Raw genomic sequence first — 24,382 nt, forward strand, 5'->3', positions numbered from 1 at the left:
TAGGAAGGCCAGACAAATCCAACTGAAGAAGTTTCTTGGGTTTCACAGAGGGTGTGATAGACATTTGGACTATTTACAAAATTATTAATCTAGCTAATCTAGCAGCACATTTATCACTAATGGAAGTAAGTACATGGTGCATATTTCTAAATAAAGCTGTGTTTAATCAAAATGACCACAAACTGACACATAAAACCTGGAACCAGGTATATAACAGGAGTAGTTGTTAGTTTGTGGGTCTCTGGGCAAATGGTAAGGCTGCCCTGTATAGTTTGCTGGTGCACTGTGCTTAATGGGGAGTCTCTGCTAAGGAAAAGAGCAGTAGGGTGTCAATAGGGGCCGAACATAAAAGAAATATGTTTCCAAGGTTAATCAACCAATGCACACGATCATATCACATCTGAACACGCTCATAGCCAGGGAGACTCATCTGAACCCACCTGCTGGCATGTGGAGTATCTGTGTTGTCTATGCAATGCAACACTGCCATCTATGGATAAGAGCTGTAGGCCGCTCACTGTTTATCGCGCATCACGTTGCTGCCTGTGTGCGTCCAGACGCAGCCGCCTGGACGCGCCTGTTATCTGGAGGAAACTCCTCCCCGCAGACAGCGCGTCCTGTCGCCTTTCCAGCGCAATGGTCTCCTGGATCATCTCTAGACTTGTGGTGTAAGTCATTTTTATTATTTATCTCCGTATGCTCTCTGGAATAATAATAATAATAATAATAGTAATAATAATAATGATGGTGATAAATTGCGGTTCCTGGTTTTGCGGGTATTTGATCCGGTCATTGACGGTGTAGGAGCGGTGCGCTTTACAAGCCCCCACAATTTGCCTAATATTGAATCAGAATCAGACGTCCATATGTAAGAAGAGCACAGACGTCGGGTCTATTAATTTTTGACAAGAAAACAGTCGAAATTCCTCAGGACTGTACTTTGACATTTGAGCAGGAATGCTGAGCTAGGCCTGTGCAGACCTGCATTTCTGAACAGGCTGGCAGCGCTCAGTAGCCACTGCCACTCTTTGTGTTTATCAAGTGGCTTTTTTATTACAGACAAAAGGGTGACGTGATGGGCTGAATAATCTATTATCATCCACGAGATGAAAATATGAGTCAGATCCAGAAAACAAAATGTCACTGAGTGGCGAGGTGACTGCACAACAGGAGCGGTCTTTGAGTGGAGCTATATTCTCTGTTGATGTCCCATATTGGGAGAAAAAAACAAAAGGGATGGGTCAGCCTTCTCAGGTTACAATGCAAGAGTTATTCATGTAATAAGACATGTATGCGTGAATCCTGACATAACCCCCTATAGCTGTAAATTTAAATGAGATCGAACAATATTGGACGGCGTTTATTGCTGTAAGTTTCTACCTGCACAAAGTATGAATCAGCGCCATTGCAGACCGTGTGGAGTATATACCAACAGCAGGCCCAACCTCAAAATAGTGAGGCAATTAAAATTAGATTACAAGATCTTGTTGCATAGATGCGAGTGTTTCGGCCCTGGCTGGTTATGGGGGTCCTTTTTGGGTCCAGTCTCCAACAGAAAGCGCTTAGTTGAGTCTCCCACAGATGACACATTTATTTTTAGTGTCCTTGTGTTTCTACACTCTGTTGAAGCACAGTTAGCTGGGAGAGGTGCAACATGATGTGGGTCAGTAATTTGATCAGGTCGCACTCACAGCTGTTGCCTGGCTGTAGCTCTTGAACAAGGTCCTGTCTCTGTCCGGACACCAGCAGCACAGGTGTCTGCACACGAATAGAAATGCAGAGAAAAGGAGGAAAAACACATGTAAGGTATCATGGTGGGGGTTTAGCATTGGGACAGCTTGTTTAGCCAAATCAGCCAGGGATTAATCTAACTTTACATTTAATAGTTTCTCTCTGGGGGAAAAAAAAGCTGTTTCCTATTTACCTTAATCTCACCTGACAAGCTGTCCATCACTGTATTTATGTAGGCTGCAGCTCAGAAGATTTTATATGGATTTATAAAGATCAGATATTCCTCAAGAGCATAATTTGAAACCTCTGTTTAACCCCTTATATATAATCATGGTTTCTTTTACATTTGAAATGTATTGATTTGATATGTTATTCATGCATTTTGAATATATGTCTCACTGCAGTGTTAAATGTTCCATTTTCTGTCTCCTAGACTTGTGTTTGGTACACTTTACCCTGCGTACTCATCCTATAAAGCTGTGAAGACAAAAGATGTGAAAGAATATGTGAGTACATTATTTGTATGAAATTATATCAGGCAGTGTCAGCCTCATAACTATGATTATATAAGGTGGTTATGTGCAGCTACTTTAACTATCTGTTACTGTTTTATTACATTTAGGTGAGATGGATGATGTACTGGATAATATTTGCCCTGTTCACTACTGTGGAAGTGTTTACAGATATGTTTATTTGTTGGTAAGTGACCTTTGTGATAATACAGCTCTTTGATGGAAAACAGTTAATGTCTCGACTGCTATATTTTATCACTGACTAAAGCATGTGTTTTATTATGCTTTGTTGTACCGATGGCTCCAACTGTCTTTGTTATAGGCTTCCTTTCTACTATGAACTGAAGATGGCCTTTGTGGTGTGGCTGCTGTCCCCTTACACCAGAGGCTCCAGTGTGCTATACAGGAAGTTTGTTCATCCCACGCTTTCCTCAAAAGAAAAGGTGAAACTCCTTCCTTTGTGGGATCTTCCTTTATTTCCACTAGAGCAGTTCAAGGGAGGGCTTAGGTAAAAAATATTTCTTCTAAGTTAGCCTGCATGGTTTTGTGACTAATAGAATTTGAGCTTCGCAGCTTTCAAGAGAACAAAAGTTCCCTTGTTCAAATTCACTTTTCCACTTTAGCTGTTAAAGATGTGTTTGCAGGACAGGGGGCAGGAAATGTCACCGTGTTCCTCCATTTGTCCTTTCCTTTTTCCTCTATGTCAGGAAACACATTAGTGAGTTGGTGAAGACAATAACAGATGCAGAATTAAATTAAGTTGTCAAGAAATATAAGAAACAGCCTTCAACACAGGGCATTAAATGAGTTTAACAATGACAATGAAAGACACTATGTTTATGTGGTTTTTTTTTTTTTTTTGGTGGTTTTTTTTGTACTTGTTTCAGGACATTGATGACTACATCGGCCAAGCAAAGGACAAAAGCTATGACACACTGGTGCATTTTGGGAGAAAAGGGCTGAATGTTGCAGCCACAGCTGCAGTCATGGCTGCAACAAAGGTAATGCAGGCTCTGGGCATTTGTTTTGTATTGACCTAGGGATACAGCAGGGTCGTTGTGAATAAGGGTATCAAGCCTGTTATGTTGTTTGCTTGTCACATAATGAAGTAGCTTTGTTGAATAAAGCTTTGGATGTTTGATTTTAAAGTAGAAGATCTAGAAGAATATTGTAATGTCTGTATCAAATGATTTATGCCCCCAAAAGATTATCCATGCTCTAATTGCTGCTGACATTAAAGTAATGCCCACTGTTACCTGATCCAGAGCCAAGGGGTCCTGTCAGACAGACTGAGGAGTTTCAGCATGCAGGATCTGTCCTCCTATCAGTCTGACCCTGTTAACACCGGCCCTGTACCTACGCAGCCTGCACCAACACAGCATCGGACCAGATCTATGATGCGCAGCAAGTCAGAGAGCTACAACAAGGGTGAGTCGACATTACTCTGGCCAGCACAGAAAAGTAAAAAGCCACTATAGAGGCCGACTTACGCCAGCAAGCTAATAGCGCTACAAAGGGCTATTAAAACGCTGTTGTGGTGGTGAGAATATATCAGTTTTGTAATATTATGTGCTGATAAAAAATGGGTTACATACTGCCTGTTCACAGAGAAGGTTAGCTATAATGGTGCCACTATAATATAGCAGCAGTGCCTGGTTCGTTTGTGTAAAACAGATTATCAAGTAGATTTCTTTCTTCCTGTTCAAGCTTGTTTAAGCTGACAGATATTGTTTCGTACCCCTGCTTTCCTGAGTGGCCCCCCAACCGAAGTCCTGTCTTCCTGTTTGGAGCAGGTCAGGCCACACAGGGCTGCCAGGCTAAACCATCCTGTGATAAAACTCACATGTAGCTGCGGGGATTTGTTCCTAGTTTAACATCATGTGCAAACAGTTGTTGTTTGTTTTAATCTGGATCGGGTGTATGTGTTTTTTTTTCAGCTGATAATTATTCCTTTGTCGATAAATTTAGACACAACTTTACACTGGACAGAGATATCAGCTGTACGCACAACTAACCTTTATATCAAACAAGATCACTTCTGTTAATATCTGAGTAACATAGCTGTTGTCATTTTATGACTACACTCAATTGTGGGTTCAGGCATTATTCTGTTTTGTTGTTGTTGTTGTTGTTGTTGTTGTCAACAAATCCCATCAACAGACCAAAATTAACCATGTTTTAGTCCGGCTGTAAATACTTCCTGACTTCCATACACTGTCTGTGACTCTCCGCCCCAACTCCAATGATTCCCACTATAGACGTAAATCTTCAAAAATATACCTAATTTTTAAGAATGCTCAGTAATTTCTGGTGACTGTAGTCTTTAGGAAACATTACTAAAACAGAAACGGTGCAATTGTTGGACTATTTTCAGTCATGGATCAATACTTTAGTGAATATTTATGGTAGCAAGATGGTGTACGTGAGACTAACTCTAAATAAACTGCATTGCCCATGTTCAGTGTAATGAGTAAACATGTCACCCTGCTGTGCTTTTTTATAGGTTTTAGACAACCGTAGAGGTCTATCGCATCTATAAGCTATTAAATCATTGTTGGTTTTTGGTCTTTTCAAGGGATTTGTTGACGATCTGAAAAAATTGTAATATCACCAAATTTCTGCTGTGTTTGCATTAAATGACTTAAAACTGTCCTGAGTGGAAACAATCCAGCAGATAGTAAAAAGAAGAACAGAGGACACTTAATAAGAACAGGCTTGTTCGTGCTGCAACAAATTGGTTCCCGCTTATCATAACTCCCTATTTGGCCCCTTCGCTGTGGTCTGAAGTGTGGTAATCCATTATGATATGAAAGTTTCATAATCCCCACTGGCCAAAATCAGATGCCACTCGACAGCAATTAGGCAAAAAGTATTTGGCTTTCAATTCAATAGACCAGAGAAAGGGTTTACATGTTGCTCATCCCTTCCACCAACCTTTTTTCAAGGTACAGGACAGGATTTTGACATGACTGATTATGAGGTGTTGGGGTTGGACCAGTTGGACTCCAAGGGGTTGCTGTCCCAGAGCATTTCACCTTCTGAGTCTGAGTCCACAGCTTTTACACTCTCACTGACACCCGAGTCCTCCCCACCCTCCACACCCTCTCCACCTCCCTCTCCACCGGCTCCAGAGCAGCTTGAGGAGGTGGGGAAAGGGGTGCAGACAGCATCAGGCTCTCCACAGCTCAGGCTGATTAAGAGGAAGGCTCCTGAGGTACACACCGCCTCATCAAGGTGGCTGCTCAGCTGCTGCCTGATTCTAACTGCCCCTTGAGAGTGGTGATTAACTCACCCATTCACTAATTTCTAGGGCTCTGTAGCTAAATAAATCATCATGGTTCAGCACTTCTGCAACTGTGGAGAGTGTGACAGCTAATAGGATTTCTGCACTGATGAAGCTGAATCATGTATTAACTATAGTGGAATTAGTGTTTAGTTCAAATGAATGTGTGATCTTGCTCTTGATTGCACTTGTTTGGAAATTTGGCATGGGAAAAAGTCCAGTCATTGTTTTTGACATACTGACATGGATTGGATAATAACTTCTACTTTTAATGTAATATTTATGGAAATGATTCTGCATAATCCCTGGAATGAATGGGAATTCATTAATACATTTTAACATCTAATATCAGTTTTTTTGGCATGGTGATGCTCAACTAAATGAAGCAGCACTGTTTAAAGGATAACACCTGCAATGTTTTTTGTTTTTCTTATTGTCAACAAATCCAATGAAAAAAAAAAACTAATAATGATTTAAACCTATGAACAAGTATTGTCTGTGTATCCCAGATACAGAATCCTGCTGCCATAAATAATTAGTAGAGGAACAAATATGTATTCATCTGCAGCTGAAAATAGTCCCCAGCAAACACACTATTTACTCCTGTTTTGAGCAACTTTTCCAAAAACCCAGTTATTTTAGGGAATGACCTTTTTAAAAATCATTTTTAAGAATTAAACTTAATATTTGTGACCTGCTTTAAAAGATTTATATCTTCAGTAGGAAAACTTAGACCGTCTGAAGTCAGAAGTACTGAGAGATACATTGTTAGTTTTAGTTTTATCTTGAGATTTGTTGTTGGTAACAAAAAACACAAACTAATGCCTGCTGCATCCTTTAAATTCTGTGCAACTCATTGTAGCTATTAGCTGATTAACCACCATCTCCCTCCTTGCTTTTCTCCTCATCTGTCCTCTATTATAGCCTCCTCTTAGAGTCTTAAGGCCTCTCACAAGATCCAGGAGTGCTCTTTCTTCAAACAATGAAGCCATGTGAAACTAGTCCTCAAGACTACTCCAGCTGCCTTTGCTGCAAGAAGTGAAAATACTGAATGGCCAAAATCTACATGACTGAAGCAGCCTTGCTTTGGAATAAGGTATTACCAAAGTGACCTATTATGACCCCTCTATATAAAGTATATAGCTCGTGGCTCATGATTATAAAAAAAATGAGGTTTGTGACATTGAAATAGAACAAATGAATGAATGGGCTCCATGCTGAAATTTTGAGTTTGTGGGTAATTGAATATGTATTTATGTACAGTTTGTGTGTACTTCATCTTACTGATTTGATTGTTTTTATATATCAGGTTTCGGGTAGGCAATTGCATGTGTGTCTTCCTGGTAATTAGTCCGCTGTTTATTAAACAGAATGTACTGTCACTGAACACTAAAGCTGGCATTGAGAGTGACATGGTCGCTGTTAGAGAATGTGTTAAAAGCCAAGGATCAAAAGAAAAGGCATGGCTGTTTTTACCCTCATTCGATCTGTTGTGGAGAAAACATCTGTGAGAATTCTGCACTGATTAATTATCACATCAAGGTGTTGCGAAGTCAGTTGATTATCCAAAAACATATTCTGAGATAAGACAACCTACTTTTGTTGTAGTGAAAAGTAAAAACAGCAGTGGCAGATGATATTCTGTAATTTACCTCTCTATAAAAGCCTTAAGTTAAGACATAGCAGAGACATAAAAAATATATAAATAGTCTCCACACATGATTTAAGTATTTCTAACACAACTATCTTCTCATTAAACAATCATTTTGCACTATGTTTAGAAAACCACTGCTCTCGATACTCTGAAATGGCCAAAAATGACATAGAACAAAGATAAGATAATAAATGAATAGCTGAATATTATCACCAATTACTTTTAATATTTCGTCTGCGGTAGAGACATAATCACTTGTATAACAAGTAATAGCATTCACATCACAGAGAAATGAAAGAAACCAGTACTACAAGAGGTTTTCTCTCTGGAGCAGACTGTTTTTGACAATCTACTGTTGAGTTTGTACGCACATTTTGTCATTTAATTGACCATTTATTTGGTCATTTAAGGCCTATTAGGAATATGTCCCTTTCAGCTGTAGCAGAAATAGGATATATATTGTGGGTAAATATTGACTGTATATTAACATGGTTCTTTTTCCATGTTTGAAATCACTGTGTAATGCTCCGCTGTTAACTGAGCAACACTAAACCCAACGATCTTACCTTCTGCTTGCTTTACTCTTTTATTTTTTAGGAGTTCATTCGAGTGACTTTATCGGTTTGCAGGTTTACAAACTTACATTTAACTTAATATTGCGTGGTGATACACTGTATGTTTTCATCCTCTACTTTTACTCTCTGAGCCCGAATCATAGCAACAATTTTCACAAAGTGTCACTGTGTGGGTTGTTGATGGGTGGACTTACGCAGTAGATTTATAATTTTCATCATTGTATCTGTATCATTAACGGTGGTTTGAAGTTTGAAACAAAAGCTTCTCAGGTACAACTGTTCTGTTTACACGTCATTCACTCTGATGTTGTAGATACACTTGTTATGCACATGAAATGTCCTTAATGGATAAATGGTGGAAAAAAGATTATGTGTTTCAGCGTTAGTGGTATCAGTGTTAGTGTTGGAAGTGATTTCCTCCTATTAAAAATTCATGCAAAGTAAAATGGGGAGAAAAAAAAACGTCGCAGTAGCAGATTTGTATATTTGTGCGTAGACTGCTGAACTCATCATTGCATGATGTTTGTTATTAATTTGTATGAAAATTAGATTTCTTAAATGATTTTGTGTGAAGCTATTGGCCTCTTTAGATGCCTTGCTGGTAAACAATGAATTATTTTTTGTCACTTTTGGTTGCTTTGTAGTAAGAATATAAAATGTTACGACTAAACATACATGTTGGCTATATATGAAAAACACGTCTTATTACTTATTGATCAATTAGCCACTTTGACTTTATTAATGAAGAGACACCACTTTACTACGTTATCCTAAGAAATTTTGTTCTGGCAGGCCAGAATGTCAAATTAATTACAATTTCAACTTGATTGTGAATTATAAAAAACAAGAAGTTGTGAAGTGATGACATGATGGTTTATGGCTATAAATTTATTGTTCTACTACATTAAATATTTCTGTTTAAATCGATTTACAGCCATTAAATATGAAGCAAAACTTTGACTGTGTGTCGATGTCTTTTGTCTTATCTTAAAAGAGCATCAAAAAGGAAAGGATCATTTAAGACATGACTTTATCACATATAACTTTATTACATTGTATTCAAACAGAAAATAAGATGTCACTAATGTTTGAGGTTGATGCGATTGTGGTACTTCTGGTACGGATCATCAGCATACCAGTTCCTCCTTTTCCAAAAAGATGTTGTCATTTTATCCAATAGCTTGCTCTGTGTTTTGTTACAGAATACATGCTCCCTCAGGCGCTTTCGTCTGGCAGGTAACTTCTTCCACAGTTTCTTCTTGTATCCAGCCTGTTTACACCCAAAATCAAAATGTCAGACTGGCAACAGAGAACAAATCAGTGATTTCTGTTGAGTTAATTAACAGTAAAAGACTCTTACCTTGCGTCTGAGCCAAAGGCCACAATGCAGCCTCATGAACCTTTTGGTCACAGATTTTACAGACTTCCTTTTCCCTTTCTTCACACTGTAATACGTCAGACTTCTGCTTGGTTGCTGAGTCAGACTGGGAATGAGTGGCGATACCCTGCAACGACGCAACAACTCAAATTACAAAACAACAAATAAGTATCACTAGATATGCAGATGATTTTAGATTTATTTGGTTTTGATTTCTCAGTCCAGATTCAAAAATACAGAATAGAATTGTGTTTGTGGTGTTTTAAAGGATCAGTGTAAAGGATTTAGCAACTAAGTGAACACTGCTTGTGTCTGTACTCGATGAACTGGGAATGGGAACAGGCTGTGAAGTGTGTAGGAGAAACTATGGTGGTGGTGAAAAACATGAAAATCTAGAGTGAGTGTTTCATTTGTCTGCTCTGGGCTACTGTAGAAACATGGCAATTCTACACTAATGAAAACATACATATGAATGTTGAATTTCTGCCAATAGATCCTCCTAAATGTTACACACTGGACATTTTACTTATTCGAGTGTCACAATACATTAGTTTTTAATGAAACCAAGTCATCTCAACCCTGGTTTTAGTTCCAACAGTCCTAACATCTAATCCTGATTCCCCAATACTTGAGAGCGACATAGAGGATCACAATGAGAATGTATTAGTAAGCAACACTCAAATGGGTTCTGGTGTTTGATGCTAAGCTACGTTATAAGGCCAAATGTAAGTGCACACCTGAACATTAAACCTTTATGTGATTGTTGGCCATTTTGAAACCGTTATCCTGCTGCTGTACTAGTCTACATTGTTCTGGGGAGGCTGTCTACAGGAGTGTGGACCCTGGCTGCAGCAATTCAGCCACAGGAGCATTAACATCCATCCCAAAGGTGTTGGATGGGCTTCAAGTAAGTGTATGTATAAGGTTCTTATACACCAAACTCTGAAAAACAAAACCAAAGCAAACCCAGTATAAAATGTTATTATATATAGTAGAAATGAACCAATAATAAAGCCACAGTGGTGGGTGTTGGGATACCACTGACTAATACTAATGCCAGGGGCCAGTATGTCAGTATCTATCTTATGATCAGGTTGTTACAGTGACTACTGTTATTAATATAAACTGTACAGCAGTCTGAACATCAGCAGCAGAGCTCCTTCTGGTTTACCGGTGGAGGATGTTGTACCGGGGTGTCTGACACACCGCAGCCCGCAGAGGAGCTCGGACGGCGGCTGCAGCACAGCTGTAGAGAGGCGGAGGCTGGATGAGGCTGGAGAAGTGGCAGAGCTGCGGTGTCTTGGCACACAGAGACACAGACAGCGGCCTCAGCAGCCCTGTCTCACACACACAAGGACAACACAGACACATGAGAGGAGCACAGGGAGGAGAAAGCCGAGCACTGATAATAAGTTAGTTAAAGTACCAACGGACAATTCCTCCAACGTTAGTTCACTACATTAACACGTGGATAAAATACTAAACATTTACAGAGAGAAATGGAAAAAATATACATGAATGTCAAATTGCAGGTACACACCGGACACTCTCCTTGCCAAGGCGACCGCCATGTTTTCTCCTCAATGCTGACGTAAGTACGGAGCGTTGTAAGGACAAGTTTCATTTTGGTCGCGTCCAACCTTAATAGTACACGGAGCATTATCGCCACCTAGCAACCGTCACTGGACATGTACGCGTTTCCAAAAAAATATCAAAAGAATAATTTGGAAAGTACAATTGTCTAACTTTATTTGGATATTTCTTTTTTTCTTTCTACTGTTTATTAATTCTACTAACCGACCAAATGTCAGAGGGAAACATTATAATATTAGTATTTCACCCTTTTATATTTATTTGACAGCCACATATATTTTAAATAACCCATATGAGCTCCAGATATAATATAACACTCTCAGAAAGGCCACTCTGGATTAACAGTCTACTTTTACTATTTCATATTAAAAGGATTTTGCTGTAGAAATACTCAGGTCACTGTACTTTTACTTAGCTTAAGTCAAATTTGAATGCAGCAGGTAATCCTTAAAATCCTTGTGGAGGGCGTTTCAGCCACCAGAAACTGGTTATGGACTCCAGTGTCCACTTTCTATCAGTAGCAGGCCTATTGCTTTAACTAAGACTTTCTACTGCATGGTTGTACACTCTGTGAACTTGTTTATCTGATTGTGAGGTTTGCCATTTGTCACAGTCTCCTGTTGGATGTTTGCATAATGTGGAAAGAATTGTTCACGGCTGTAGGATCCAACCACAGTCTTGTTAGCGTGACTTCTCCCTTTTCTTTAGTCTGGTAAAACCTTGCAGTAGGCTATCCACTGAATAGATATTTTTCATGGCATGACATTTTCACTTCTCATAGCAGGAAATACACAGGAGCAGCCAATAACATTGATTGATGTTATAGATTACCCCTGTGTTTGTCCAGTAAAGCTTTAGCATCATTATTTTGGGCCCTTTTTTTTTTAACATTGTAACAAATCCAATGTACAACAGATATCAACATTATACAAAAATACAGAACATGAATCCAGAATAATATTAAAAATGCATGTGATAGGAAAATTAGATCTGCAACCAAAATATTACCAAAAATAAAAAAGCATGTGTTTGGGTCACTCTTGACCTTCTTACTGCCTTAAAACCACTTTTATAATGGGTTCATCTGTATTAAATAAAGAAAAAACTTTAAAAACATTTTCTTATGTAACTGTGGTAATTTTCCCTACAGAATAGTCAAATTAATACTTTTACTCATGGGTGCAGCTATACCCAAAGACTTTGTTATGTCAATATGTCAGTTTCTTCATTTTCAGTCACCTTTCCCTGGTCCAGAACAAATGTGAATACCAAATCAACTGTGTTGAACGTAGGTAGAACATAGTATACCAGGTTAAAAATATAGCAGGTCTATTCCTGGAATGACACAGTAATACTGCCATCACAACACAAGCTGAGCCCGGTTTCATGCTTTCCACATGTTGCAGGGCTATCAGACCAGCAATTTCACAGTATTTACTTCAGAAGTGCTGGATTCTTGTCGATCAAAGTCCAAAATGACCTGTTCTACTGAGGGCTTTGTTGGGACAAACACTGCACAGTCAGGATGGCCGTCATCACTATACATTTAAGTCCTTCATTTGAAAGCAATAATGTTGTTTTTCTTGGCTAAATAACTATCTAATTTTCAATCTGTAAGACTTTTTAAGAGGTCAAAGATCAAAGATCTGACATAACCTGTTGGTTGATGTTAATAATAGTGCTAATATTATTAAAAAAGAATACAAAAATGAAGGCTCAAGTTAATAATTTTTTTTTTATTTTCCTTTAAAACATACAAATATAATCTTATAAAAGCAGATGAAAAACATTAAGCAAATGTATCAGTGGAACTACAGACGACGCGATGCACTCAAATGCATTAAAAAACACAAGGCACCAACCACAGTTTACACCTCTGTGTAAGTTGGGAACTACACGAGTTAATGCAGGCACCCACCAGTCTACCAACACACAAGTGCAAAGTAAATCAATTACCTCTGTAAAAAAAAGTGCGTTTCATAAGAGAGAGAGGTTCCCGCCCAGTCGAGGCACGCATCTCATTCTGACCGTTCCAGCATACCTCTCATAATCCAATAACCTTGTTTAGAAAAGGAGCGCTCATCTCTCAGTGGAACAACTGTAACAGTGACAAACTACAAGAATTCACAAAAGAGTCGAATTCCGTTTCTCAAATATATTTTCAAACGTATCACATAGAAAAATCTGGTGGATTGTCAAAGTACTCTCAAGGCACCAGTCCAAGATTTTACGGTCAGTCTTCTTCTATCAGTTCTTTTGTCTTTAGATGGGTCCCATATGGAGACAAGACTTCAGTTGGTTTTGTGCACTTAGGAAAAGCTAAGTTTAAGTCCTTTGGTTCACCAGCCAGCATACACAGGTTCTGCATCACAGGGGATCCCATAGTATCGACCCTGAGGTCGCTCTTTGCGTAATAATGGAGCCCGGGCTACAGTCAGCTCTCCATCGGTGTCTCTCCGTCGACGCAGTACCATTAAAATGATAAAGAGTAGGGCCACTGAAGGGAGAAAGAATAAATACAGGATGTTACAGGAAATGACCATCTACTCATTTCACACACAAAGAGGGCATTGATACGTGATAATGTCCTGTGTGCATGATGTGGTCCCAGTGTAAGGGCAAAAACAGAATCAGTTTCCAGTGTGGAAAAAGAAAGTTTCTGTTTCCATGAGACCGAAAGACCAAAAGTGTAATCGGATAAACAGTCAGGTAAAGTGTAACGTATCAGAATAAACTACATTTCCAACAATACTTAGCTGATTTGTGACATTTCCAGTAAGAAATGCATATAATCACTTTAAGTACACACAGTAACAAAAAAAAAATTCACAATTAGACAGCAAACCCTTTCTATTTAATGACTTATATATAGTGAAAATGTTTTATTCACAAGGCTTAAGTTTAAATAAACATGGTTCATTTACATTTGTATAGTTATAAGAAAACAAATGAGTAATCCTGTTTTATAGTCCTCTGTAAACAACCGTTGCTAAGTCAAGAGTGGAAAGTTTTCGAAAGCTCCACTGAATGTGTAGTTTGTCTCATTTTTACTCATTTCCTTTAATGAGTGGAAAAAAACAACAAGCCCTGTTAAGCTACAGAAAATAGCCGTGCCTAACATTATCTAAAGGGAGCTATGAAGCATTACCAAATCAAACACCAACTATTTATACTTAAAAGAAAATTGTTTGGCGTGAAATCAGATCAGCTTGAAGCTTGTAAACTTTATGGGCAATCCGTTTGAAAAGCAGAACTGTCCAATGCCTTTAACATGGTGTTAATAAGGCAACATACATTACAAAAGAAGCTCTGACATATCAGGAAAACTTACTGGGAAGCTAATAGAGCCATTCTTTAAAAATATTTACAGTAAGTAAAACAAGATTGTATTGGAATATTTCTTCATTTGCATTAAAAACATAAAGGCTTCTTTGATGTCTTCCAGCATTACTTACCTCCTCCTCCAATAACTAAAAGAGCAATAGTGACAGGAGCCAGTTCACAAGTGTCTCCTGCTTTGCGGAAGAAAGTTTCCATGCAGTAGCCTGGAGCCAAGCTGCCCTGTGGACAAAATGCATCGCTGGGACACTGAATGGGGTTCACGTCGGGACTCTGAGGGAACAACAACGCTCTGTCACCAAACATATGCACACACAGGTTCGTTTTCTTGTTTGTTTCTTGTTTGACATGGTGTGGAAGATGTAGCACTCACAGGGCAGTAGTGGTTCTCTGGGCATACATCACAGCTTTCCTGGCCCCAGCGGATCTGGTAGAAGCCACTGCCGCAGATTTGACACATAGTCTGATGGGAGGCCTTATGCATGCCTGTTCAAAACCAGAAATTACCCGGTTGGATAGTCACACACTTTTACATTACAAGCTGCAGTACTCATAAGCATTACTTAATAGGGCCGTGCAGCTTTAAGTTTGCATGATGTGAATTACCTGGCCGACACTGTGTGCAGTCTTTAGCAGCGGTTTGCAGAGCTTCTGTTCCTCCAGGACACATCTGGCACCGGGGACAACCGGAGGAGCTGTCAGAGAGAAAGAACACTTGTTTGTGACTGTAAATGAAGTATGAGTTTCATGGCTGCCACAAGAAACTTAGAGGCATTTTTGAAGAATGCCAAAGCTGCTTTAGTTTAAAGCTGTTGTTGCAGTGTGGTTTCACAGACATGTGAGCAACGGTTTGGTGTGTTGAATAATAATACACAGCTTTGAAAATCGACATCATTATCTTGGGAATACAATGACAATATTTTACCGCCAAATTGGGGAAGACATGGTTTCATTGTGTGTACAATAAAAAGTTGTTTGGACACAAGATTAAAGATGATGTCCAAGTTCCAAACACAATATACTTGTGAAAAAAAGCTGTGGCCAGATAGACGTTATTGCCTGTCTTGTTAGCAGACTTCTCTGATTTTATTGTCAGAGAAATAAAAACTCAGTTTTAGGCTGGTTTCAAAGAGGATACCAGACTGTCTTGGTGAATAGCTGAGCCAAGGTGAAGTTCTTGGTGTATCAATGTATCTTCCTTCCAACCCTTAACTGTGATCATGATCAGGCTGTGTGGGGGCTCAGATTGTCCTTTCTATCTATCACACCTCATTATTTGCTTTGATCAAGATGCTTCTGTGGAGGAATTCTGGGTACGTCAATTTGGTATAGAGCCCAGAACAGACTAAGAATATGCTGGAAGAACTTCCCCAACCAGCCTGTATCCCAAAACCTGGTAAGCAACAAAAACATCTTTGGACTGCTAATGGTCATCTTGCTGCTGAAACTAAACACCGTTTTATATTTGCAAGGCCAGTTCATGTCCACTGGGACATGATCATACATGCCCCATAAAAATAATTTTCATACCATGCTGATTAATCAAAGCAGTGACTGTGTATCTGAGTCATGTGTGTGTGTGTGTGTGTGTGTGTGTGTGTGTGTGTGTGTGTGTGTGTGTGTGTGAGAGTGTGAGTGTGTGTGTGTGTGGGGGGGGCATCCTGGTGAACCAAACCATGGGATGAAAGGCATGTGATGTTTGATCTGGTTGTTAGATGAAAGTTCCACACTGATCCCTGGGTCCTGGTTACTAGAAACTACAGTAACAGAAACAGAACTAGAAACGCGATGACATTCAAGTTCAACTTACTTGCAAAAGCTTCCTAGTGCACACGGTGTACATGAAGTGGAACTCTGCTGCGATGAAAAGAAACCTAAAAGCAGCAGACAGAAAATAACTCAACACATGTGATTTGTGTTTTCTCTCAAATTTGAGATTACATGAAACTGACATCATTGCATGTAAAATAGTAATCGTACAACTATCTAGGCAGATAATCTGTTCATTTGCAAGCTTACATTCCCTCATAATTGATCTGGTAAAGGCATTTTTATATATACAGTAAGTCTAATTTCTGACTACAAGAATATTGCTGTTGTCTGAGCACAGAAGGCTCTGATTTATAACAGTACCATGAGTTTTATTCCATAACTAAATAAACACACCTGGTGAGCAACCTGTGCAACTTTCTCCACCAGTGTTGTTGTTGAAGGATCCAGCAGGGCACGGGTGACATAATGGACTTCCGGTGAAACTGTACAGTGGTGCAAAATACACAAGAAATACACCAGTGAAGTAGACAGTAGAGTAGTTAATACTAATAGAAGTAAAAAGTGAAGTGAAAATTGTTGGCTCAGTATGTGTCCTTACTTTGTGTAGAAGCCGCGGTCGCAGGGCCGACACTGCAGCTGTCCAGCTAGTGGCTGATAGAAACCTCTGGTGCATGGTAGGCAGGCTCCAGGAAATAGACACAGCCCGGGGTCAGAACAGCACGCACACAGCAGGGTGTCTGGGGAGGGTTAGAGAACCATTCAATACAGTTTTAATCATAGCAGCAGAAACTCTCAGAGGTTATCTTAAGTAGAGACAGGACAAGTATCTAATACACAGGAAAGATCCTAAAACATTCAAATGTTTCTGTGATCCACCATCACACAAAAAAAGAGTAAAATGGCAGCTTCATGTCAAATGACATGGTCACTGACTCACTGTTGTCGTACTGCGATCCTGGTGCACAGGGCTCACAAGTAGAAGTGTTGAATGAAGCACAGCCCGGGGTCGTGCTGCTGAGAATCACGGGAGTCACAGTCAGACCGGTCACATTCTCAATGAAAGTGGTGTTCATCACAGCAGGAGTTAGTGTGGTCTGGCTCAGCACCATGCCTGGAAGAGAGGAACACTGGGTGATTCAAATCTGACTTCTGCGAGAGGACATATACATGGCTGCAATGCAAACTCAACAATCTCTTATAAGGATCGGTGTTGTGCTTTTGAGTTCAAGCAACGTCCCTGTTTGACTCCGTCCTGGGACATTTGTTGCGTGTCGTCCCCCATCGCTCTCTGCTAAGAGATAACTCATATGGCATATGGCTTGTAACTAATAAAAGGAGGAGAACTGTCAATTTGACCAGCAGCTGAACTGTTAAAATCTTTCTGTGTTTCTTGGAGTTTGTTGTCTAATCCTGAATGTTTAATATAAACAGCGGAAGTAAAAGAAGCCAACTATTGAGCAGGATTAGCAGGGTTGGTTTAAGCCTTTTTGGGCACCTAATGTTCTGCTCAGGGGGTCTCCCTTCACATTTTCACCCACAATAATGTCTCCAGCTTTACAAAAACACTCACATAACCACATATTAGTTTAATGGTTATGGCTTTGAATAGCTTTTATTTATTTAATGTAACACAAACATCAGAAACCATATAATAAATGATAACTACAATCAATATTTTTTGTGGTTTTTGCTCATATTTTCAAACACTAAACATAAAAGACAACCAAAGTAGATCCACCTCTGTTGTAGTTTTAGTAGTAAGTTGGAGACACTTTTTCATGCTTATACAATATGGTCAATAATTGATCAAAGTCTGTCACAGACCTGTGTACCTCACAGAAAAGAGGAGAACTCAATCACTCAACAAAATCTTACCATTCAACATGATCTGATCTAACCACTGAGGGAAGTGGGAGCAACAGGTATAAGCATATGGACAAAACAGAGACCATATTGTGGTAGTAATCACATTAGCCATGTGCTTAAGTGCTTTCTTGAATAGGGGCCATCCTCCTCATGCAATGTAATTATTCAGCAAGGGGGTCATGTGATTGCTCTGGTTCAGTCTCCTTTGTGTTGGCAACATTTCTCTCCCAAACTTTTAGACACAAGCCTCTGTTAAAGTGGCAGAAAGTAAAGTTGTAATCCTGAAAAAGGGTCAGATTGAAATGTCAAGAAAATCCCCAAAGTAAGATTACAGCAAGAGGATTAATACCACTGTAGAGAACCGTCAACCAACTCAGTGCATTTATTTTACAGAATGTGGAGAAAGTCTGGGTGCAAAAGGTCACATTTTAATGATAGAACTACAGGGTATTCCCGAAAAAAGCTTATTTTTTTTTAACATGGCCACATGACATTAAACTGCTGCTGAGATAATCTTGCAACAACTCAGTAAGTAAAGCAACTAATAAACTGGAATCTTATCGAGCATTTCTCCCACAGATGATTTAACAGCCACTGCATGAATATTTAATCCATTTATAGTCGGGGTTTTTTTTAACTTTGTTTCACAGTGGAAGTCTACAATAAGCTCGATGAGCTATAGCAAACTATTCAATTTAGTGATTTTAAGTAAATTAACATTATGGTATTTATTATATCTCAATTATTACTCTTTATGACTCCACAGTGCCCTTTCTAGTGTTTTACAGCATTACATTGCACAAAGAGTCTGAACTTACCTATGAAATAAGCGGCGCATATCGCAGACAGAACTCCCCGGCAGTTCATCCTCCGCATATTATCGACTGTTACCACCAAACAATGTCAGGCTACAGCATCTCATCCCTGACAAGTGCTCAAGTTGCCTTTGTTTTTCACAGATGACGCCAGTGACGCTCGCTGGCTCGGCAGTGGGATCAGTGCTCTCATCAGTATCATATGACAACACACGCACCATGTGATTTCGCTTTAGAGGGAAAAACTGAGCAAAATGTGCCCGATTCAGGCAGATCTCTTGTTGTTACACGGCTCAGCCAGTGGGGGCGCCACTGCCTGTCTGTGGTTCATAAAAAATGAAGGTACAGTATATGACAGACAGATAGATAGATAGATAGATAGATAGATAGATAGATAGATAGATAGATAGACAGATAGACAGACAGACAGATAGATAGATAGATAGATAGATAGATAGATAGATAGATAGATAGATAGACAGACAGATAGATAGATATAACTTTTATTTAGTTAACTATAATTTTTCCATGATCTTTCATATAGCAAACATTTATACACACAGAATGTATATATATATAAATACAGTAATGGGGGTATTGCATTGTAAAAACACAAGTACAGGTTTTGCTGTCACATTTCTGTTGCTATTCTTGCCGTAGTTCTGCTTTGCAATGGGTGTTTTTTTTTTTTTACAGATGATACTGGTGAATCATCTTTATTCTTGACTAATGATTAGTGACATTTTGTACAGTAACTTGTTACCAAAACATACAAGCCACAGAAATAACAGCAGCTGTGTTTTGGGGAAGGGATTTTTTTATCCACAAGTCACAAGTTGAAGATTTACTTCCCTTTTCATGCTTCATACACAGGTGGGTGGACTTTACATTGGGGCATTTTTGACATTTATTCTACAGAACAAACCTCAGGGAAACAATGAACACTAAAAGTTGTAGTAGAAAATCTGAATAATCGCTCTTACAGTGAATCCATAAGTTGTGAAAATAATAATCAGCTTAGTCATGAGAATAAATCATGGTGACACTCAGACATTAGTCAATGTGTCAAACTATAAAATAACAAAAGACAAAAAGATAATCATCCCACAAGTTTCCGATCTAAAATGAAACATTCACAGGCCCGTGGAGCATGTTGCACATGTTTATGTCTCGAGTGATTCTGTCGGAAAAACAACATAAGGAGTGTCCTTCTGGATGTGATGCTCTAAGCTCTGCTCCAGTTCCTCCCAGCTTTTCTCCTTCAAGCTTTTCTGACAGAACAAGAGACAAAGAGATCAGAGAGGAACATTATTTACTGCTACTAGTGTGAAAAATCCCAACACTAACAAAAACAGACAGAGCTTACAACTGAGAGAAGTCAGTCTTTGTTTTAGATGTCATACTCACTCTGTTGTATGTCTCTGTGTTTCCAACAGCTTGCGCTGCTGCCTGTTCAGGGGTTCTGGCCTTCTTGCTTTCGATTTGCTTCAGTCTTTGGCGCTCTCGTTGTTTCTCTTCGAGCTTCTTTTGCAGAGCCAAAACTGTCTCATCCTGAGTCACTGCCTGCTGAAAACCCAGCCTGGTTTTCCTCTCTTCTTTCCTGCAACATGCCAAAAATATTGAGAATTGTGTGTGTGTGTGTGTGTGTGTGTGTGTGTGTGTGTGTGTGTGTGTGTGTGTGTGTGTGAGATATCGATGCGTTTGTGTTTGAATCTTTGTGCAAGTATCTGCTTCAGCTCACATTTTCCCTGACCTGATGGCAGCGGCCTGTGCCAGCACTCTCCTGTGGAGCTCGATGGCATCCAGCTGCTCCGACAGCAGCTGCTTCTTGCTCTGCTTCTCCTCCAGGATGTGCTCCCGTTTCTCCTGCTGCTCTGTTTGCTGCGCCTCCCTCAGGAGGGCCAGCCGCTCCTTCAGCTCAAGCAGGGACATTTCTCCCAGCAGCTCGTGGCCTGCAGTCTGGTATGGGACAAGAGATTAGCCGTGACACAAGAAGCATGTGAAAGTATGTCAAAGGTGACATGGCTTTCCCTTCGCTCACCTCTGTGTCGTCGAAATTCCTGACTCTAATGTGAGGAAGCGATTCGATGGCGCGGATTTCATGGATGATTTCAAATTTCCTGATGAGCTCTGCTTGTGCCTCCTCTAGCGCTTGACGAAGAAGCTCTCGGCTTTGCTCTGAGACTTCTTTCACTGTGAAATTGGCATGAAATTGATGAGAATGAAAGAGAAATCATGAAAGAATGATCATTGTATCACACATGATGTCAGACAAGAGAGACCTACCTATACTTTGCTTGAATTTCTGTATCTTCTCTTTGGCTGTCTTTGAGTTCTTGTGGCCTTCTGCCACTTGTTGCACCAAGTCTCTCATTTCTTTTTCCTCCTGCAACCTTTTCTCAGCATATCGTCGCATCAGCTGAGCTCTCTGCAAGACACAACAAAGCAACCCTAAAAGACATGTTTCATGCATAATTGTAAATCCTTTTAAAAAGGCCCTTTAAAGGCTGTTTGTAGAGAACAGACACCATTTTGTCTAATCACCCTTCTTGTTACACACTTTAAAGTGCTGTGTAATGTTCTGTAAATTCCTTTTCTTTGTATCAGTTATCGAGGGATCTATACCTACCTCTTCTTTCTTTAGCTGAGCAGTCTTCTGGTTGCGTTCCATTATACGTGTGCGGGCCATAGCTGCCTCCTCATAACTGATGCGTCCCTCCAGCCGCCTGCGCTCAATCTTGGCCAGCTCCTCCTGAAGGTCCCTCTCACGCATCTCCTTCTGCCACTGCAGGAAAGACGAGGGCTCGCGTGCCCCCTCCACCAGGCGCTCCATTCTGTGTCACAAATACAAAGAAATGGCTTGTTTAGTCTAATTTGAAATCAACATCTTGTTTGCAAGAGAGACCTGAGTAATACTAACAATATAAGTATTATGAAAAGTATCAGGAAGTAGAATTTTAATGTTACTCCAGTACTGTCTAGTGCAGGATACTAATCGTATTGAGATGTATAATCCCCCTAAAACAGGTGAAGCAGTGGCAGATAAATGCTGTGCTGTACTTTTGCAGCTCCTCCTCGACCTGACGGTCATATAGCGCCCCCTGCCTCAGGATGGCTGCACTGTTGAGCTTGATGGGCCAGCTGTTAGTCTAACAGTCAGAAGAAAACAGAATACATGCCAGTGGATGTTATAACTACCATCAGTTGACATTCATCAGCGGAGACTGATCCAATGACGCAGGTGGAATATTTAGACCTCACCTTATTGCTGGAAGGAGGTCCAGAGGAGTGAAATGAGTTGAACTTGAGTTTTGAATCCAAGTCCTCCCTAATCTGAGACATCACTTTCTGCAATACAAATGGTGGTTCATCAGGAATGTGAACTGACTACTGACTGAGTGAATATTTATTATCTAAAAACGACTGAGCTGAGCTGTAGGCCAAAGTTTGTCCGCCATAAGGTTTAATTTTGCCAACCAGTTTTTAAAATTGAATTTATTTCTGGTTTTCAGTAAGTTTGGACATGATGAATTAATAGCATAACTTTGTAAAAAATAGCCCCTACCTTGGTGTGTTGAGACTTCTGTGGATTTACACATCTGAACTGTTTCATATTTGCCTCATAGAGCAGCTCCTTTGCAAAAAAAACCAACATATTCTATGTTATCACAGAGGCATGGAATAAAGTAGGTTATATAATATGTGTAATATGTAAACTGTTGTTTTCTTTTTGTATTACATGAATATAGCCTTTTCATCCCCGGTGATGATTACTGTAAAAGCAGATGTTGTACCTCAGTCTGTTGCTGGTTCTTTTGTTTGATCTCCGCCATCTTCTGCATCTCTTTCGGAGCCTTGTATGTGCTATCTGGTACCTATAAGACAAACCATCCGGCTTTAACACACTATATACAGCTCAATACATGTCTTATCTATATTTCCTCTAAGGTACAGTGCACACATAAACTAACTGTGTGGATATGTTTGAAGGAAATACTGTATATAACTGTAAATGAGGCTGACTGGTTTGCATTTTTCCTGCTGTGGAATGAGCTCAGGCATAGGCAGACATGGAGGTTTGGGTTTGGTGAGGGAGAACTCCTGGGGCTTGGTGGTTTTAATTGGAGCTTTCTTGACCTGACTCCCACGAGATATTTTGACAGCAAGCTGCTCCATGAGAATTTCGATCTTAGGGCGCCACCTAAAGGACAAATGGACATTTGCTTGTCATTCCTTACATTTTGGACTAACATTTATTACCTAAAATAAATGTGCCTGTACTTTTCTCACCTCAGCAGAGGGTCAATCCAATGTTTCTCCACATAGGCAGCATCATAGATATTATTCCACTCCTCTTGGATCCACGTGGTGAGGTTTGTGAAGAAGAAAGTCAGGAACTACAGGCAAAACACAGTATACACTCTCACACAGAGGGCACATTTATAGAGATCTTGTTTGTTGGTGATCAGACAGAGTTTCTTACTGTGTGCATCTTTTTGATGTCCAGGGATTTCACAATGTTGCTGAAACGCTGAAGTCCAAGGTCATCAAGGACAAATGTGGCGAGGTAACAGATAACTGAAGAACAACATAGTTTCATAAACATGTTAATGGTAATTTTGTTTTATTCAGAGTAATAATTAACAAGAGTGCAAGATTGTATGGTTCAGTAACTTACTGACAAACTGGCTGCGATCACCTCTGGATAGGCATTTCCCATTCTGACCATAGAAGACACTGACAACTACGTCCAGCAGCTTTTTGTGCTCAATGCATCCAGAAACAACATCAAGTATGAACTTCTTGTGCAGAGTATCCATGCTCTGCAACAAATAACACATGTGGTATTCAGGTCTGAGCACAAGCAGCAGCAGGACACTGATCTGAGTCTACCTGACCTACCTGCAGATCCTTTGAGGCATCTTCCATGAAGTCATCCAAACACTGTCTGCCAGCGCTGAACCCATCGAGCAGCACAATGGCCTCCTTGACAAGTGATCCATAGCTCGATGCCATTTTAAATCGACCTGCTAAAAGCTGCTGGAGATTGATAGCTGTGCGGGAAAAGAACTTTGGCTGGCAGAAAAGCCAAAGACGGACCAAAGTGGTTGCCTTTTAAAGATACATAAGATTCAAAGTAAATTGTCCCAAGAAAAGTGACAGAGCGGCTTGTTTTCAGCGCGAACCGTTGCCATGTTCCGTCGTTGCTTAGCAACACACTAGCGTAAACAGACATGTATCCACGCTCTGTGTTAAACGAGTTGTGCCTTACAGAAACAGGAACTATCGACATTTATTTGAATTAATGAGAGGTATTTTTTTGTGTTACTGGGCTGTTTTGTTCGACTTGTGCAAATGGTTTTAATCCGTCGGATGCAGATTAACAGTGTGACATCCTGATCCTTTGTTGGCTGCCATAACAATAATTATGACGTAGCACATTGTGACGTCTGTGAGATCCGTGCGCTGCCTTCACGTGCTGTTGGAAATGTTGTAATAAACACATTCACTTGATAAAACAATACAATAACGATATTATATTGTTTATATGTTACAACAGTTATGACCAGATTTAGACATCAGACCTATTAGTGATGACGCATAATTGTTTGAGGGGAAAAGTGACTAACTTTCACATCAGGGTTTTGAGGGTTTTGTGGGGAAAAGCTGATTACAGCTTTTTATCACATGCAAACAGAGATTTTAGAGTAGTCTCACAATGCATCATCTGATTTCCTGCCATAATCTCCACATAAGTAGATTTTTGTGGGCATGTAAACAAAGTTACTGGGTTGTTACTCTGTGATCACAAATCTAGTTTTTAAATATTTACACTGTAAACAGACTAAATATTTTAACTCTT

General features: G+C 39.8%; 4 protein-coding genes across 6 annotated transcripts; 1 reads left to right on the forward strand and 3 right to left on the reverse strand.

Annotated features, from left to right (window-relative positions):
- Positions 1-443: 443 nt before the first annotated feature.
- reep1 (receptor accessory protein 1) lies at positions 444-8,715 on the forward strand. Of its 2 annotated transcripts, XM_051391049.1 has the most exons (8): positions 444-668; positions 2,165-2,237; positions 2,354-2,430; positions 2,566-2,686; positions 3,131-3,244; positions 3,509-3,671; positions 5,189-5,457; positions 6,451-8,715. In XM_051391049.1, the coding sequence occupies exons 1-8, from the start codon at positions 493-495 to the stop codon at positions 6,520-6,522; spliced, it is 1,065 nt and encodes a 354-aa protein (XP_051247009.1). In that variant the 5' UTR covers positions 444-492; the 3' UTR covers positions 6,523-8,715. The 2 variants fall into 2 exon arrangements, with proteins under 2 accessions (XP_051247009.1, XP_051247020.1); XM_051391060.1 differs by lacking the exon at positions 5,189-5,457 and having other exon boundaries at positions 564-668.
- A 69-nt stretch (positions 8,716-8,784) lies between these two features.
- On the reverse strand, positions 8,785-10,761 carry mrpl35 (mitochondrial ribosomal protein L35). The gene is made up of 4 exons (XM_051391084.1): positions 10,674-10,761; positions 10,305-10,470; positions 9,116-9,260; positions 8,785-9,025 (listed from the first exon to the last, which is right to left on the reverse strand). The coding sequence occupies exons 1-4, from the start codon at positions 10,702-10,704 to the stop codon at positions 8,837-8,839; spliced, it is 531 nt and encodes a 176-aa protein (XP_051247044.1). The 5' UTR covers positions 10,705-10,761; the 3' UTR covers positions 8,785-8,836.
- A 1,681-nt stretch (positions 10,762-12,442) lies between these two features.
- si:dkey-21a6.5 (multiple epidermal growth factor-like domains protein 9) lies at positions 12,443-18,783 on the reverse strand. The gene is made up of 9 exons (XM_051395895.1): positions 18,523-18,783; positions 16,776-16,949; positions 16,437-16,575; positions 16,232-16,320; positions 15,876-15,939; positions 14,672-14,760; positions 14,439-14,551; positions 14,182-14,338; positions 12,443-13,223 (listed from the first exon to the last, which is right to left on the reverse strand). The coding sequence occupies exons 1-9, from the start codon at positions 18,578-18,580 to the stop codon at positions 13,066-13,068; spliced, it is 1,041 nt and encodes a 346-aa protein (XP_051251855.1). The 5' UTR covers positions 18,581-18,783; the 3' UTR covers positions 12,443-13,065.
- Positions 18,784-19,008: 225 nt separating this feature from the next.
- On the reverse strand, positions 19,009-23,873 carry cfap99 (cilia and flagella associated protein 99). Of its 2 annotated transcripts, none has more exons than XM_051395894.1 (15): positions 23,422-23,873; positions 23,198-23,342; positions 23,003-23,097; positions 22,810-22,916; positions 22,543-22,720; positions 22,314-22,394; positions 22,085-22,153; positions 21,781-21,867; positions 21,580-21,668; positions 21,149-21,353; positions 20,806-20,947; positions 20,561-20,712; positions 20,273-20,478; positions 19,927-20,119; positions 19,009-19,790 (listed from the first exon to the last, which is right to left on the reverse strand). In XM_051395894.1, the coding sequence occupies exons 1-15, from the start codon at positions 23,533-23,535 to the stop codon at positions 19,683-19,685; spliced, it is 1,971 nt and encodes a 656-aa protein (XP_051251854.1). In that variant the 5' UTR covers positions 23,536-23,873; the 3' UTR covers positions 19,009-19,682. The 2 variants fall into 2 exon arrangements, with proteins under 2 accessions (XP_051251854.1, XP_051251852.1); XM_051395892.1 differs by having other exon boundaries at positions 20,261-20,478; positions 23,422-23,872.
- Between the last annotated feature and the right edge of the window lie 509 nt (positions 23,874-24,382).

This window comes from Dicentrarchus labrax, unplaced genomic scaffold (assembly GCF_905237075.1).
Source record: "Dicentrarchus labrax unplaced genomic scaffold, dlabrax2021, whole genome shotgun sequence".
In the NCBI taxonomy this organism is placed as follows: Eukaryota; Metazoa; Chordata; class Actinopteri; family Moronidae; genus Dicentrarchus; species Dicentrarchus labrax.